The sequence below is a fragment of the Centrocercus urophasianus genome, unplaced genomic scaffold, assembly GCF_019232065.1.
Source record: "Centrocercus urophasianus isolate 14NV4802_14NV808 unplaced genomic scaffold, USGS_Curo_1.0 seq_32, whole genome shotgun sequence".
NCBI classification, from domain to species: Eukaryota; Metazoa; Chordata; class Aves; order Galliformes; family Phasianidae; genus Centrocercus; species Centrocercus urophasianus.
The window spans coordinates 37507-53776 of NW_024884889.1; the positions used below are offsets into that span (position 1 = coordinate 37507).

The 16270-nt window shown below is 39.5% G+C and overlaps 1 protein-coding gene across 3 annotated transcripts in view; it reads right to left on the reverse strand.

Moving 5' to 3' along the window:
• GAB1 (GRB2 associated binding protein 1) overlaps positions 1-16270 on the reverse strand; it is a 102709-nt gene that overhangs the window by 36444 nt on the left and 49995 nt on the right. For all 3 annotated transcript variants that reach the window (XM_042829687.1, XM_042829685.1, XM_042829686.1), the window contains exon 2: positions 8671-8965. In XM_042829687.1, coding sequence (XP_042685621.1) covers positions 8671-8965 — 295 coding nt within the window. The remainder of the gene's footprint in view (positions 1-8670; positions 8966-16270) is intronic.

The following is a 16270-nucleotide window of genomic DNA, read 5'->3' on the forward strand; positions in this document are numbered from 1 at the left end:
TAGGCATAAGAAAGCCTTAGTCTTGAATATTAAGGCTTGTTACAGAGCAGACACGGACCCATAGGTCGTTACTTGAATTTGGTAACCTGAGTCACTATTTGCTTATGTTCATCCAAGATCACTTCAACATTTGCTATTACTCATCTGCTGAGAACCGGCCTCTCAATAGCTGAAAAGCAACAGGAAAGAAGCTGCTTTGGCAACGGAAGTTTCTTTGTAAATAAAATAATACAGACATACAACAGGTATCACGTTCCAATAGATGTCTTTTTACATACTCCAACTTCTCGTTTTGGCGCAGTAAATGCAGTTATATGTGCTTTTTTAAGCATTCTCTATATAATTCTTACCCACTCCTATTCGTATATATTGCAGATTAATGTATATTTTTTCTTTCTTATTAAATTATCTAGGAGATAGAAAAATACTGACACTATCAAACATGAAGCAATCCTTCAATTTTTCTTTCTTTCAGCGATTCATAGATTACAAACAACATAGTTCAAAGTACAACTTCTCAGCTATTTAGGCTTCCTTGTTCTTGCAATTCACCATACATTCTCATTTGTGCATCCCAAGAACGGACACTGACTACTAGCATTTTTATAACAGACATATTATTCAGGAAAAACTACCCTTTTTAGACTTAGAGGGTAGTTCAGGATTAAAAAGAAAAAGCCCATGTCATCCAACTTCAGCTTCCCAGCACTATCCTGGGAAGAACCAGATGAACACATGAGAACACAGCCCTCCTGCTTCCAGTTCTGTCTATACAAGGTACGAGCGATTTAGACATGGAAATAGGAAGAAAAGTACTTGCTTTGAACTCCCAGAGCACTTGCACAGGCTCAGAAATTAAATCCCACCACACCCACGTGGGTGGAAGATGTATGAAAATTTCTCAACTTGGCCTACCTGAAAAGGTAGGAAAGCCTAAAAAAAGTTTTTACAAAAAAGGTTGGACTTGAGCTCTCCAGTAAATTAGTTAGCATTACAAAGAGAACAGACTGCACCCAGTGATCACACGCACACACGAGTAAAACTGTTTCTTTGCAATTTTTTAAAATATTAAAATGTGAAAAATACACAATTTAAAAACTTCAAGAGCTCTATGAAGCTCTCATGAGACACCTACATTAAATACAACTGATCTTTATTTATTCCCCTTATGCTGGAAGAGAAAGGCATCAGAATGGCTGTAACAGGCACATATTGCTTGCTTGCTCCTAGAAAAGACATAGTGGGAGAAGGGAAAAGGAGATCTTTGTCACCTCCAGAACCAGGGACCACAAGCCAAGCTTATGTACGAGTAGGAGAGAGAGAGAAAAAGGTTTCCTGTCAGATACGCTACCATTCTCCAGGCATATTCAGCAAGAAGCAAGATTCACAAGGGCTTCAGAGTACCCAAGTCACCACCCCCTATTCCTTGCCCCTGACTAAACAAAACCTTCACACCATTAGGTTTGCTTGGTGCCAATATCACATAAGAAAAAAAAAAAAATCAAACAGGTGCCCTTGAAACTTTCAGGCAAGAGAGATGTTTCAATGAGACCATACGTAGTCAGGAGAGCCCAGCAGTGACGTGGTAAGATGCATGTCTACATGAGCCTCATGTATTTAAACAAACCACACATTCCCAAGAAAAGATTCAGTGGTAACTTTCCAGGGGAAAGAAAAGCACCACCACCACAATCAAAAAGCTTGAAAAAGGACTAATGCATCAGCCATGTTCAGAGTATGAAAGAATGACATCGTGTTACAAGAAAAAAAAAAAAACAAGTCTGTGAAAAAATAAACTAAGTTAAAGGTTGGCTACACAGTAAATGGTGAAAGGAGGTAATGTGAAGATGACCAGCATGCTAAACATACAGGCTCAGATCTGGAACCTCTAAGCCTGCAATGCCCATCTACAATAGCGGCATGTCACAGACAAACTGAGCACAAGCAGCAAGGCAGGCCTGGCATCACGCCCTTACTATCTGGCTCCCTACAGCTTCAGAACATCGCACTGCAGAGGCTGCATCCACATTCTCTGCTTACCAGGCTCTCGTACACTTCTTTCCGAATTTCTTTTTGTTGACGTTTTTTGAGCTCCACAACAGCCTGTAGCAATGGTTCCACAAGATACTACGATATTACACATCATGAAAAACTACTTGCTTTAATTTTAAACCTGCAGCCTGGTACCTTCATTTCAGCTCCTCTCCTCAGAGAAGCACCAAACAGTCATTCCCTATTCATAATATCCATTCTCAACTTCGTGGAGCTTTGCCACTGCTTTACTGACTTGGTGCTGCTTAATTTTTCTTGGTACAGAAACTGTCTCAGGGCAGCACTTGTTTCTCTTCACCCTCACTTCTCACAGCCCTACTGATTCCCTAATTCCGCTCTCAGAAAGGAAGCCAACTGTTGCGTAAAATGTAGAAAATTTGGGACATACTTATTAATTTATAAACACCCAACAATGTTTCATTCTATTTCGATCCTAACCACTTACATTTGATTGTTGCTGAGTATTGAAGTTAATGCTGTCAGACTGCCCAGAAGGCTCCGAGCAAGGATTTGGAGCCCAATAACATTAATGGATCATTAAGGTCATTTTCCTCGTGACAAGATGCCACATTTACTTTGACAGATATAATTTGACAAAATCCCCGAGTCCTTGCACAGACCTGTTTTATTCACTTATTTGTTTTTCCAGGCATTTTGTGTGCTAAGAGGAGCAGGCTATCGCCTGATTTAAAGGCCATTTGAACGCAGTTTCACGTAGTTCACCTGCCGGGCCACTTATTTGCTTCATGCATTCAACCTATTTCAAATTTTACTACCAAGAAAACAGTCAAGTTAATGACTGATCACTGATCAAATAAATCTTGTTTGCCTACCCGTACCTTCCCAAACACTCTCCTTAGCCACTTACTTCAGAAGCTGATATGAAGAATAAGGTTTCTCCCAGCAGCCTATTATGATATCAAAGAGTACAATAAACAGCTTGCTTCATTTTGAACCAGCAGATTTTTAGGGAAGGGGTCATCTGCACACCAAAGAACACTGCAAGTCATTTGGTTTGTTCCCAGAGCTCAGACACTACGACTGCTTTGAGAAACTGCGAGCTGGAAAAACATCCAGAATATTTAACATGCAAATTAGTGTAAAAAGAATCCTATTTTGTTTTTATAATTCTTGCATTCAGCGCAGCTACAACAAGCAACTTTCTCAGAAGACAGTAGGAGTTTAAACTTTTCTCACTTGGTTTGTTATGAGCAGCTATAGGCATCACTTATTATAGAACTTACACTTTCTTCTCATGGCCATTTTCATATTTAACTCATTACTCAAACAATCAAAAAATCCATGAGGTAAAAAGAAAGCTTCTGAATAAAAATAATATGAACAATTCAGAAGATTTGAGTGCGGGAATTTGCATTTAGGGATGGTTTTTGTTCTTAGCGTGCATGGCTTTTTTTAAGTCAACTTTTTTTCCTACGTCGTGATACGCAATGCTGAAGTCTCGAGATGCTGAGAATGTAAATACTAGAAATATTCTTCAAGTGTAATGCAGTCTGTTTTCTACAAGAAGCATCATTTCATTTAGCGCCAAAACCATAATCGAAGAAGACAGAAAAGTAAGGAAATGGATTGGTGCAAGATAGGTAGAGAGACCAAAATAGAAATGGATTTTTCCCAATCTAACAACAGATACACAACTGCATGATCCTACGATTGAGATGTCTCATTCAATCCCATTTACCATGACGCAGATATTCTCACTGAAACAACAAAATATTAGAGTAATACCCTTGCACAGGAATTTTCAAATACAAGTAGGAGTCACAAAAGACATGTAGAAGTACAAGTTATGTACTATTACGTTACCCTTTTTTTCCTGCTTCTACCCACTACGCAAGGTGCACATATCTAAAATAACTTCAAAGAATCTGTATGATTATATACTTCACTTTACTCCTTAAGAGAACTCCTCCTTTTATTTCTAAGCTACTCAGTGAAGTCATTATCTTTGCTCCTTCATGTGATAAGGCACATTCTGAAATACACTGCCAGGGTTTCCTCTACTGCCAGCTTCTCCACACTGAATTTTGCTGAGAGATTTTCAGCATAAATGATCAGTTTACAATCAATGTGAAATCTATGCAGTGAGCTTCAATTCTGAAGCTTTCAGCTTACAGCAAACAAAAGCTTGCGTGAGCACCTCACGACTTGATAGGTAGCTATCTGCACAACCTTGCAACCCACTCTCTTGGAATTCCTTTGTCCAAGAAACTCATCAAATGATTTTAATGCCACAAAAGATGTTCAGCAGGTACCACAGAGAAAAACTAAGCTAACTGCCTATGTTAGTTATATTGAGGCTGTTCCTCAAGGAAAAGAAAAATTACGTTTCGTATGATTTTCTGCTGAAGGCAATTGACAGTTTAAGATAAGAATACCAAACATTCTAGATTAAGGTCTTGACTGCATTGTATTTTTTCAAGCATTTTTTGTTCCTCATACTCTTACAAAGTAAGAGGTACCGCTGCAGATTTTATGCTCTGTCTTCTCTTAGCCGTATTATCTGGAATTGAAGACAACTCAGTGTCCTCTCATGTATTCTCTTTCTCCTTTCCATAATGGAGAAGGACTATCACAGCTTAGTGAACCTCTCATCAGTTCTTTAGCCAGCAGCAACCTCCACCACATTTGCAATGCCAAATTTCAGGTCCTTCTCTGAAACCACTTCTAATTTTACTACACCACTCTATTTTCTCCAGATGACTTCTGGCAACTGTAACAACTCCCTTCACAGCCTATTCTGACCTTTCTCTCAGCAATTCCACACTCACCGAGAAATCACAGGTCTACATCTCACTGATACTTCCTCAAAGTAAATATCCAAAAAACCCTACACATGATATGTTCTCGGGCCACGACTCCCTCCAAACCTATTGCTTCACTTTAAAGATAACTAGCTCACAAACCCTATCAGAGGATTCCTCTCCTTTATGTTTAACTCGGTCCTTTCATGGTTTTTTTACTCCATTCAGGGTCCCCAGTCTCTCACGTTCCTGGCGCGTCATCTCTGAGCAGGTCTGGCTATCTCTCAAGTTACTAATATCCAAGAAGTGTCAAAAATCACAGGTTATCATCATGTACATCATCTCTACTGTGCAGTACATCCTATTATCACACCCATTAAAACAAACCAATGCTCATTCAGAGTGCTTCCACTGCACGTCTAACAAAGAGAAACCTATTTCCATTCCACTGTTCTGTTCTTGCCTCACCCACATCCATCAAAAAGGCTTGTTTGCAGTTTATTATCCTTAGAATTTTTATATTCCTCCAGAATCTTCATCTATGTCTCACTTTTGAGAATTTTCACGACCAGAGTTCTCAATTATCATGTTACTGATTTGGCTATTTTGATTCGCCAGCCTCTATCATCCACTTGGTAAGAAACAAAAAAACTGCCTTACAGGCTAACCCTTCATGCAGGATAGGTACCCTGAACACCTCTAATATCCACCTTGATTTACCAAACACCCATGAGAATTTCTTCTCAATAGTCCCTGAATTCAACAACAGCCCAACAACTGAAGGACTAAGGTAACTTACCTGTCACTGTGATAAAAACTGCTTTGTTTGCTTTTACTTTTTCCTACTCCCCTGCTTCTACATTGAGGTCTCCTATCACACAAGCTAAGTTCTTAATGGCAAGACCTGTTTTCTGTTTCATACTTGCGCTATAGGAAGCACAGAGCTATCCTGATCTGATACAGATATCTTCAGAACAGCATGGCAGCAATGATGCTTGGCTGCACGGCCTTATTTCTTACTGGTGAAAACAGGAGCTGAATTTGGTAGAAACGTGGAGTTAAATTCATCCTGCCAGTCATCGCTCTTACATCCATGCTATCATCAAGCAATCTATTACCGTGCATGTATTATCAGATCACGATTTAAAAAAACAACTGGTTGCTTGACAATTATACTGTTCAAAACAAAGAAAGCATGAGAAGCATGTATGAGATGGCAATTCTCTGAACGGGAATCTTACAAACTTAGAAAGCATTGTATGTGAAAAAACTGCAGTTCTTTATTTGTTTCTTTTAAAACTACAATCTGTATGACGACTAAAATTTTCTGTACTGCATTCAAGTTTATTGTCAATCTCACTATCTTTTTTTTTTTTTCTTTTTTTTAAATTTTCTTTTCTTCAATGATCCCCTCCTGTTTCACCTGGTCATTGTTATGTTCATCAAATGACCACGTGTAACTAAGATGTTTGCATCTACTAAGATCATTTTCCCTTCTCCCACTTTGCTAAGGGTGTAATTCATTACATTACAAAAACATGGAGCTGGATTACATATAAAACATTCACCACAGTCATCTACTGAACCGTAGGGAAGGGCTTTCAGCACCTTGTCTCAGAACCTATGTTTACATGCCCTTAGAAAGTTTTCCTTACCATTACATTTCTCACTGAAAATAGAACAAGTTACCTTAGATAACAACTGACCCATACCCTTCAATACTCCTCCCTGATTAATTTCTTCCTGTAAAGAATCAATTCTTCAACTATTCTACCCCTTGATCACTTAAAAACCCATTTCCATTATTTCCACTGCTCTTGAAATGTTTATCCTCATCCTCCCAGAAGATCAGACCACAGTCATTCAGTTGAGGTCTCCACAGTGCCAAGCAGAGGAGAATGGCCATTTCTCATAACCATTTATTCTCTCCATCCCAGAATGTATGCTTGGAAGTCCAGTGACACAAGCGACAGGCAACATATTCTCGCTTATAGTTACATCTTAACCTCTACGTGACTAAGCCAATACCTATTATATTATGACCTTACCCAGAAAACATGAATGCTAAGAATGCAGTAAGAAGCTTGATGACAAAGCAATTCAGATTCGTGCTCACACGTAGCTCCCTTTATAAAAAGGCAATACAGAAAACAAAACAAAAAAACATTTGCTGAAGAAAGAGTAAAAAGCACCCCTATTTTTTTTTTTTTTTTTTTTAAATAGAACTGTCTAAGTTACTTAAAGACATATTTCCTTGATGATTCAGGCTCACTGTAAGTTTAAAGACTACCTAATCACCGTAAGCCCTACCTCAAAAGAACTGTTACATAACACGATTTGATACCATCAGAAAGCTGAAGACTCTACAACTTGTAAAAGTGCCTAAAGAACACAAATTTATCTACTTACTCTCCAAAAAGAAGTATAACCTTGCAGCTCTTCAGTACACTTAGGATTTGTTTTCTTCCGTTAGCAGGTAGATATATCTTACAAAATAGGAACTTTGAAATACAAACATTCAGCAACTGATTTGCCCGTGTTTCTTTATTAATTCTTCCTCTATGAATTGCAAGACAAAACTACACCCATGACACAGATAGTACCATCAACTTCCAACTACATAAAGTGATAGGGCTGGGATAATTCAGCAAATGCTTCAAAGCTGAAGATTAAACATGCAATTGAAGAGTAATAGGGAAGAACTACTGATTAAATTGACCGAATTAAAAACTATTTTGATCCGAACAGGGCATAGTTAGGTCTCCTTGCATTCATAGTGGATTTAATCTTCAGTTGAGATATATCAAAATAAAGTAACGGATTAACAAAAACCATCTCTCAGAAAGTAAAGGCCTCACGGTTTTGAGGTGCCTACTTTTCCATTCCGTGCGCTCTTTTCTGCAGTCAAGTAAGTGTGTGCTCTCTTTACATCCAGACTCTTAGCTTGTCCCCAGAAATAATAATAATTTCTAGGTGTCTCCTATTCGTGGCTGCACTGGGCCACTAGTTTGTTATCCATGAAAAAACAACTTCCTGTCTACCTTTCTCTCATTTGTAACACGTCTATCAGATTGAATACTGAATCATGCGGCAATCACTTAAGAGATATGCGCTGTGGGTGGTCTCCTTCCCCTCCCTCAATGCATAACCCAGAAGAAAAAAATGAGGGATTTAATTGCAGTCTTTTCTCTCTAGTATGCTTAATTCACAACTGCTCCTCTTTAATCTTTCCTGGGAATACGCACATGGCTACAGAAAGTCACGCCACCCGCTACCCTTCAGAAGGAATAATAATAAATAAGGACAGTTTCAGGACAAGTAATGGCAATAATGTATTTGTCGGCATTTAACGCCACCTTCTTTCCACAACGCTGTTCCCACACAATGACTGCTTTGGTAGGATTTGAGCTGGATAGTGGAGAACTACAAGTTATTGTTTGTTTCAGCCAGTAAAGGGAGCATATTTTTTTCCAAGTTGCAAAGCAGATGGAGGCACAGCAGTATTAGAATCCTGACATTTTGCACTCATTCCTGATCACAGAGCCATGCGTTCTACACCAGACGGATTTCCTTTGGTGACAATCTTTGTCCTGCATGATTTTACTTCAAGATTTCTCAAGACCTAACATCATGCAAAACAGAAAAGAAACATCCGTTTTTCTATGACACGTTTAGTTTGTAATGAGTTCTGAATACTTTGCTCCGTTCTGCTCACATTCTTTCACAGCAAGAAAGAACTTTCACAGTCAGTGCACGTGCGTTTTAAAACATGTGAATGTTAACACTAGTCATTCGGTCTTCAAAATGTTCTATGCATGTAGGCATGACACTTTCTGAGGGAAAAAAACAAACTTACCCTCATCAGTAGGGTTGAACCCACAGATATCACAGATGCATCGAACCCACTTATTCATCTCCTCCTCGCTGTCTGCCACCAAATAGAAAACTCTGTCTATAGTGTTGATGTCAAAAATGTAGCTGTTTTCAAACTCTTTTTTGTTGAATGTTAATCCAGCATCCACTTGCTGACACAAGTTTAAGTCAATAATACGGATAGGCTTCTTGGCATGGTCATTTTTGTAGTATTCCAGTACATCTGGATCTCCTGTTAAACGGCCACTCCGAAGCACAAACCATCTCCTCTTCCATGCCTGAAAATTCATAACAGAAAAAGAGAAAAATTAGAAGTAGGAAATAATACTTCAAAACCTTCTGTACGTTGTTTCAGGTCGAGCTGAACTCAGTAATAATTAGTTCAATCACCATTTGAAGAGACGACACTTAAGTTAGCGGAATTTAATGCAGTCCATTTACTTATTGTTAGAACAGCAGACTAGAGAGACACTGAATCCATATTTTAACCTTTACTTCTTTTGCATTTTAGCTTTGCTTTTAAAAGCAGATCATATAATTAAGCTACTATTCAAAAATAATGAAGGATGAATCCAGAAAAGAAAATAAGGAGGCGAGAAGAGGAAAAAAAGCCCCAAAATCTTCTGAAAGTAACTGCCACAGGCATAAGAAAATGAAACGCGTCTAAGTGTAGATATTTAGAAATAAGATCATAACGTCTTGTTTCAGGCTGGTTTATTCCAGCTCTGATTATGTTTTTTTTTTAATTGATACTCCACAATAGCAACCTGCAGTTAAAGAATACAGTGTTCACACTGCACACTTCCCTTGACCTTAGGCAATCTTTGCACTCAGAAGTTTGCAGTGTTTTACAACAGAACTTTTAAAAGAGAAAGACCTACGCTATTATTTCAGAAAACATCAAAGATGGGGGGAAGAATGACCCAATGGTCCAGTCTTATACCACATAAAAAGTCCCTGCATGAGGTACATCCACAGAAGAAAAAACTTCACAATCACTGTATATGTTGTATCAACCTCCAGGATGCTGCAAATCTGAAGAACTGGGACAGAGAGAAAAACACAACTAAAACGCCTCATCTTCGAGTCAACCCTCAATTGCCTTTCATTGCTGTGGGCCTCTCTTTCTCGTCAATTAAATACGCTCCATCACTGCAAAGACACTAATGCAAACCGAAAGAGAAAAGTTCACGTTTATCTGTCTTCATGTCACCACAAGCATTCTTATTGTCCTGCTCAGTGCTGCACTCTGGTTTCTCAGCTCTACCAACAGCATCGCATCCTCTGCTATAAACTCCAAATGCCAGGAGAATCGTAGAACGTCTCTCAGAAAATGGCTTGGGTCAGAAGGGTGCTTAAAAGACCACCCAGTTCCACCCCCATAGCTGTGGGCAGGGCTGCCCCCAACCCCACTCATCCTGGCCTTGAGTGCTTCCAAGAATGGGGCACCCACAGCTTTCTCTAGGCAGCCTGTGCCACTTGCCTGCCTTCCGAATGAAATTTACCCCAAATATCTAACCTCAATCTCTTCTCCTTTAGTTTAGAACCACACTCCCCTGTCCTACCACTGTCTGCCTGTGTGAAATTTCTGTCCATTTATATCCTTCCTTCAAGTACTGGAAAGCCACAATGAGGTCTCCCTGCAGCACTCTCTTCTCCAGGCTGAACAAGCCCAGCTCCTTCAACCTTTCTTCGTAGGAGATGTGCTCCAGCCCACTGATCATCTTTGAAGTCCTCCTTTGACCGTCACCTACAGCTCCGTAACTTTTTTTTGTGTGAGAGGCTGCAGGCCTGGATGCAGTATTCCAGATGGGGCTTCACAAGGACACAGTAGAAGGGGACAATCCCCTCCCTCTCCCTGCCAGCCATCTCCCTTTAGATACACATGGGAACAGGCAGTAAAAGAAACCAGACATACTGCTAACTGCCCACTGGAAAAAACTGCGTTGCGTTCTCACATGAAAAGTGAACAAGCAAACCCTGTTAGGACAAAACCTGATGTTAGAACCCCCCTCCAGCCAAAAAATAGATATCAGCTCACCCCGATTACAGACAGAACCGAAGGCCAAATGAAAGTAACAGTATCAGCAGAGGACGTCAAGACATGATATCCTTTACACACTGATGTAGCTTAAAAAACAAAAGTTTCTGACAATATATTAAGAAAAGATTCAAATGGGTTTTCTTAGGGAGAAAGGTTTCATTTTTCTGAAGGCATAAGCTTTGAGCAAACTCATGGAGGAAGACATGAGGGACAGTCAGAGCTGTGCCATCAAATTCCAGCTGCAAACCAGCGCCACCAGCTTTGTGCTGGAGCCACACAAACCAGTTACTGTGATACTTACGTGCTATTCTGGGTAGCAGGCTCAGGAATATGTTATGAAAAAGTAATACAGAAAATGGGAGAAAGAGAAGAACACCAGACAGCTTAATTAGGGCTTGAGATTCACTCCCCACCTATGAAGCTGCTTGAAGTTTATTTGATCTTAGACAACTTTTATACTCGATAAAATAAGCAGCATAGTTGTGAAGCTGCCTTGAAATGCGGAACTGTGTGGATCAAGCCAACGCCTCAAGCAGTGATTTCTGCAGTCCCAACAAGATCATTGGGTGAACAGAAAAATGCAGAGGTGGCAAACGGAACAGATGAAGGATATGAACTTAGACTGCAAGTAGAAGCATCTTCAGGTAGCACAGCTGCTAAGCACAATGTAATAGAGACCCAAAAATACCAGCAAAATGGGCACTTGTTTCCTATTTCCAAATCAAATGACAACTTCGACTCCGTAACAACAGGAAACTCCAGTAACAGAGGATTCTCTTCAGACGAGGCTGACCACAGACAGTTAAGAATGGACTGCAAAGTTCTTAATTCAGAAACAACATTTCTCTTAAACCTCAGCCTTCAGTTTGCCCAGATGACATTTTCATTGTCTAAATGAGAAGATTAGAGGGGGAAAAAGCTACTGAGAACTAAGGTTGATTTGTCTTGTGATTTGTGACCAAAAGTGAACTTGGTACCAACCAAGCATACTTCACAGAAGTTCAATTCCAGTACTGTGTTAAAGAGAGAAAAATTTACCTGGTCAATCCCACCAATCACTGTGGAGCATTAAAGAGTAAAAAGCACTCAAATTCAGAAAATCAACCAGCTAAACAGAATTTGGTTTTAGCCCTTCTGGCTACAAAACAGCAACTATTAAATACTTATAACAGAATTCAGCCTAGCAGCACCTGCTACTATTTTGGAAGAGTTTTCACATAGTACATATGTGAATGTTTATCTCAGTCATACAATGAGTCACACTCACTGAAACTGGCACAGATGATATTCAAAAACAAAAGCAATTCCATAAACTACACACTAATAAGGCAGATACAAAGGTTCTCTGGATTACAGTACAAAGCACAATTTAGCAGCAGAATAAAGCTAAAAGCTAGACAAGAGAACTGACATCAGCACCCTTGCTAATCATAGCACAAAAGCGCCTCTATATTTTGTCAAAGTGCAAAATGAGCCCACATAAATTACTCTTTGTTATTCGAAAATATCTGGGATTCTTAAAGCTTGATCTATTTTTAACATTTCAGTATTTGCTGTTGTAACGAGGGCTGTATACTGCCTCACTGAAGCACCAAATCCTGTGCTACGTGCGCAATAAAGAGAGCTTCTTTAATAGCTGCTTTCCAAAAAGAAATCTTCAAAAAACAGCACGCACATGTGCAAATACGTACTTATGCAAATCATCTTTTCCCTTCTCTCTTTTTAACCCCTTCAGGCATCCCTGTATGAAGCTTCTGCATCTCATTTTACTGCGCACTTTCCAATCCACACAGCTCTTTCTCTTAATCATGCACACACACAAGAAGCTCCACTGGTTTAAGTCAAATGAATATTGTGATTACTAATGCTCTGTCATGTCACTTAGGATTATCAATCATACGTTATCAGCTCAAATATTTTTTCAAGAATAAACAATATTGGCATTAGGACAAAAAAATCATCCCATAATCTACTGAGTTTTGTGTTTTTGTTTTGTTTTCTACTTTTCTGACCTAATCCTGTTGACTTCAGCACAGAAAAACAGCATCTGACAGAGGAAAGAAGGCTGTATTATTTTTATTTTTTAATGAAAGACACACACACGAAAGTCATACTAAAACACTGCTATTAACAAATGCACTTACACTAACTAGTTACACGACACTACATGCAGATTTATTACTAACACAGAAGTAAATCTGTTGCTTTTCCAAGCGTGATATGACCAAAGTCACAGGAATAAAGCTCACCAAAAGCCTACGCAGGCTTCTAAAGCTCTCTATTCCCAAGCAAGGCTTGCTGCTTTTACTTCTGACTAAGAAATGACTTCTGCGACTCTCAGCTTGTTTCCTCCCAGAGCTGCACAGCGTATCAGCTGGTCTACCATAGGATGTGACCATTCCTGCCAAACACTGTCCTGTTTATATCATGAGACCATCATATCATGAGACTATCATAACTACAGGAACAAGTTTGCTTGCTTGTTTTTCAAGTAGACTAAAACATGACAAACTGCTCACTCACGGAGCCTCAAATGATGAAAGTAAGTGGAATTCATTATTTTTCAAATAGCATTATGAGCAGGTAAAAATAAAACAGATAATAATTGAAAGCTTGTAGTTAAGACTGTATGCAATACAGAGAATTTAGAGTACAGTCTCCTTACCTTAGCTCTATCTGCTGAATATGTCAACAGCACCATAGCCTGCAGCTCTATCCCCTATAAACCTACTTACTTTAGGATTTATTTCTTTTCTTGCAACGTCTATTAGAAAGGTACCTCATCTTGTTTCAGGTTCCACTGGAAACATGTAGGCATGTCTAAGTGGCCAAGGAAAGTAAGGAGGAAGGAGCAAGAGGAAATGGATAATTTACCTTTTTATGTTAAAAAGTGTTTTATGTTCCACTTGGATACCCCCAAGCTGTTGCTCAAACAGTTAGATGAATTTTTTTAAAGGATTAAAACTTGTGAAATATGTCAAAGGATATTTGTTCTGGACAGCTCTTTTTGCAGCATTTGTTCTCATGCATTTAAGCAACTGCACTTACTAACAAACTGGCCAATTGTCCTTGCTGGGTTTACCAAGTATTATTACCCGTAATCCTCACGTCACTTAAGTTGTTTTTCCACTACTAGTGCAACGACCACCTGTTTCTCCATTCTCAAAATCCTGCAAAAGTAGCAAGCACTAGCAAGCCAGCCCAAAGAAGATATCGCTGGCATCCCTCTCCAGTAACATCACCCGTAAGTATTTTCCCTATGGCTGACCAGCAGAAACTTGAATAATATTACGTATCTCTGACCTTCCTTCTCATCTTTCAAGCATAGCCGCTTGTGTTCAGGCACTCCAAAAAGTATGTTACAAGGGCAGTTTTTGTCATCTTTCTTTTCCAGAGCATTAATCTACGGTTTGGAAGAAAGAAGAGACTCACCCAGGGGCACAGGGAGGATCCAAAAGAACACTTGATGTTTTACAAACATAGGTTAAACATTTCCTTGATCCAAAAGAACTTCTAAAGTAAACAGAAAACAAGCAGGGTGTGAAGCAGAGAGAAGTAAGGAAGACAGCCCAAGGTCACTTTGTAATTCTCTCTTGGACATTTGTTTTAGTGCTGAGCTTACTTCTGAGGTTTTATGAGTCATTTGCCAGCACCAACATTTTATTTTCTTTATGCTTTTCCATGTAATTCATCCATCTCTCTTTACTTTTTTTTCCTAGAGCAAAAGGAACAGGGAAATAGCTGCACATCTTAGACAAACAGGAAAAAAGACAGCAAACAGAAGAAGCTGAGTATTTGTGCCCTCTTTACCTTCCCATTTCTTGTTCCCGCATGATGAGCCAAGCACACCTCTAACGCCACTCCACTGATTCATACATTAGAGCTACACTCTGCATCGTTTCAGAAGCCCAAGCGAAATACCCAAGTATTCAAATGATATTTCTTTGAAGTACTGTTTGTGTTGGGCACAGGGCAGTGGCATCTGTCAGCAGGGAGCTTCATTACCACGAGGCACATACCTGGGAAGACTGCCGGGAAGCAGCTCCAAGAGGTCATGGTCAACAACGCCACCTCAAGCACAACAACTTTTTCCACAAGCCACTCTTAGGGCTTGCAGAACTCCTGAACGGTGAAATTGCAAACTTCTGGCTGAAGTTTTCCCTGAGAAATCATTACTTCTATATTTCCACGTGGAAATGTAGAAATACACGGGTGTTTTTCAGAAAGCACTTTTATGGAAGTGAAGAAGAAAACTTTTATAGGAGGCCGTACCAAAAATTCAGAATTAACAGTCGCCTCTGAAAATCACTGTTGTAACACCTACTGGCAGTCGACACGCGCTTCCTGAAAAACTGGGGCCTTTAAAAACATAAGACAAAATTAATAGACTCGGAGCAAAATAGGGCATGTTTGTATCTTAATTCTAAGAACAGAAACTTCACTTCCTAAATTTCATAACAGTCCAACTGTTGTACTTCCAGCACGATTGCACTGAAGTGTGTAAACAGATAGCTGCAAAACAAACAAACGTGAAATGAGGAAAACACTGGATACATTATGACTTTCTTTAAATACTTAAGACTTGTTTTCCAGGAAACACCATCTTTTCTCACTGAGCAAAATAAGGAAAAAACAGTCTCAGTGGAAGTTTCCACTCTCCTGGCCATCATCCTGATCATCTGTTCCGAATACACACAAGGCCAAAATTTCCTGTTTTCCAACTATTGTCACCATTTTCTAGTCTTGCGCTGTCGATTCTAACTTTAGCTTGTTAAATAAACAGAAGAAAACACTGCAAATGCAGCAGAACAATACTTGCACACAGATTCGCTGCGAAGACTCTTTCATAACTGATGTTTCAGCATGTGAACTAACTAGTCTCCCAGCATTACACAGCTAATTAAAGCATCAAAAACAGGACAAAAGACAAGTCAGACCATTTTTGCACTCTGCTGTTTGGTACGTCTTAATCTAAACGAATATTTTCATAATCCTTCCACATTTTGCATGGAGGTTTTCACAGTTTTTTGTTCTTTGTTGGTTTTTTTGTTTGTTTTTTTTAAAGATTCTTGCTTATCCCCAGTTTAACTGTACAGCTTGTATCGTCATCCACTGTTACGCTCATCTTCTCATGATTAGCAGCAGCAGTCATTTCAGTACTTAGCTACTTCTCCACAGTATGTCAGAACTGTTGTGATGGCAAGCATTAGTTTATCTGCAATACTCCTGCACATCAGAGAACTATCACAGCATCTTTACCAAAGCAGAACTAACTCACTAAGCTAATGCTCTAGTGCAGACCTCCTGTAGAACCAGGAGGTTCTACAGGACCACATCTTCATGCTAGGACCAGTGACCAGATGGACCTTCTAGACTCCTAAATCATCTCACCCACCCCTGGCAGCCAGAGCTACCCAGTGATTTTGAATCCTCATCAATTTACCCTTTCAATTCTATTCTGCTTCACACCACCCACCCTGCATGGCTAGCACGTAGCTCCCTAGCAGCATGCTGCCTGTGACACTAGTAAGCTCAGTCT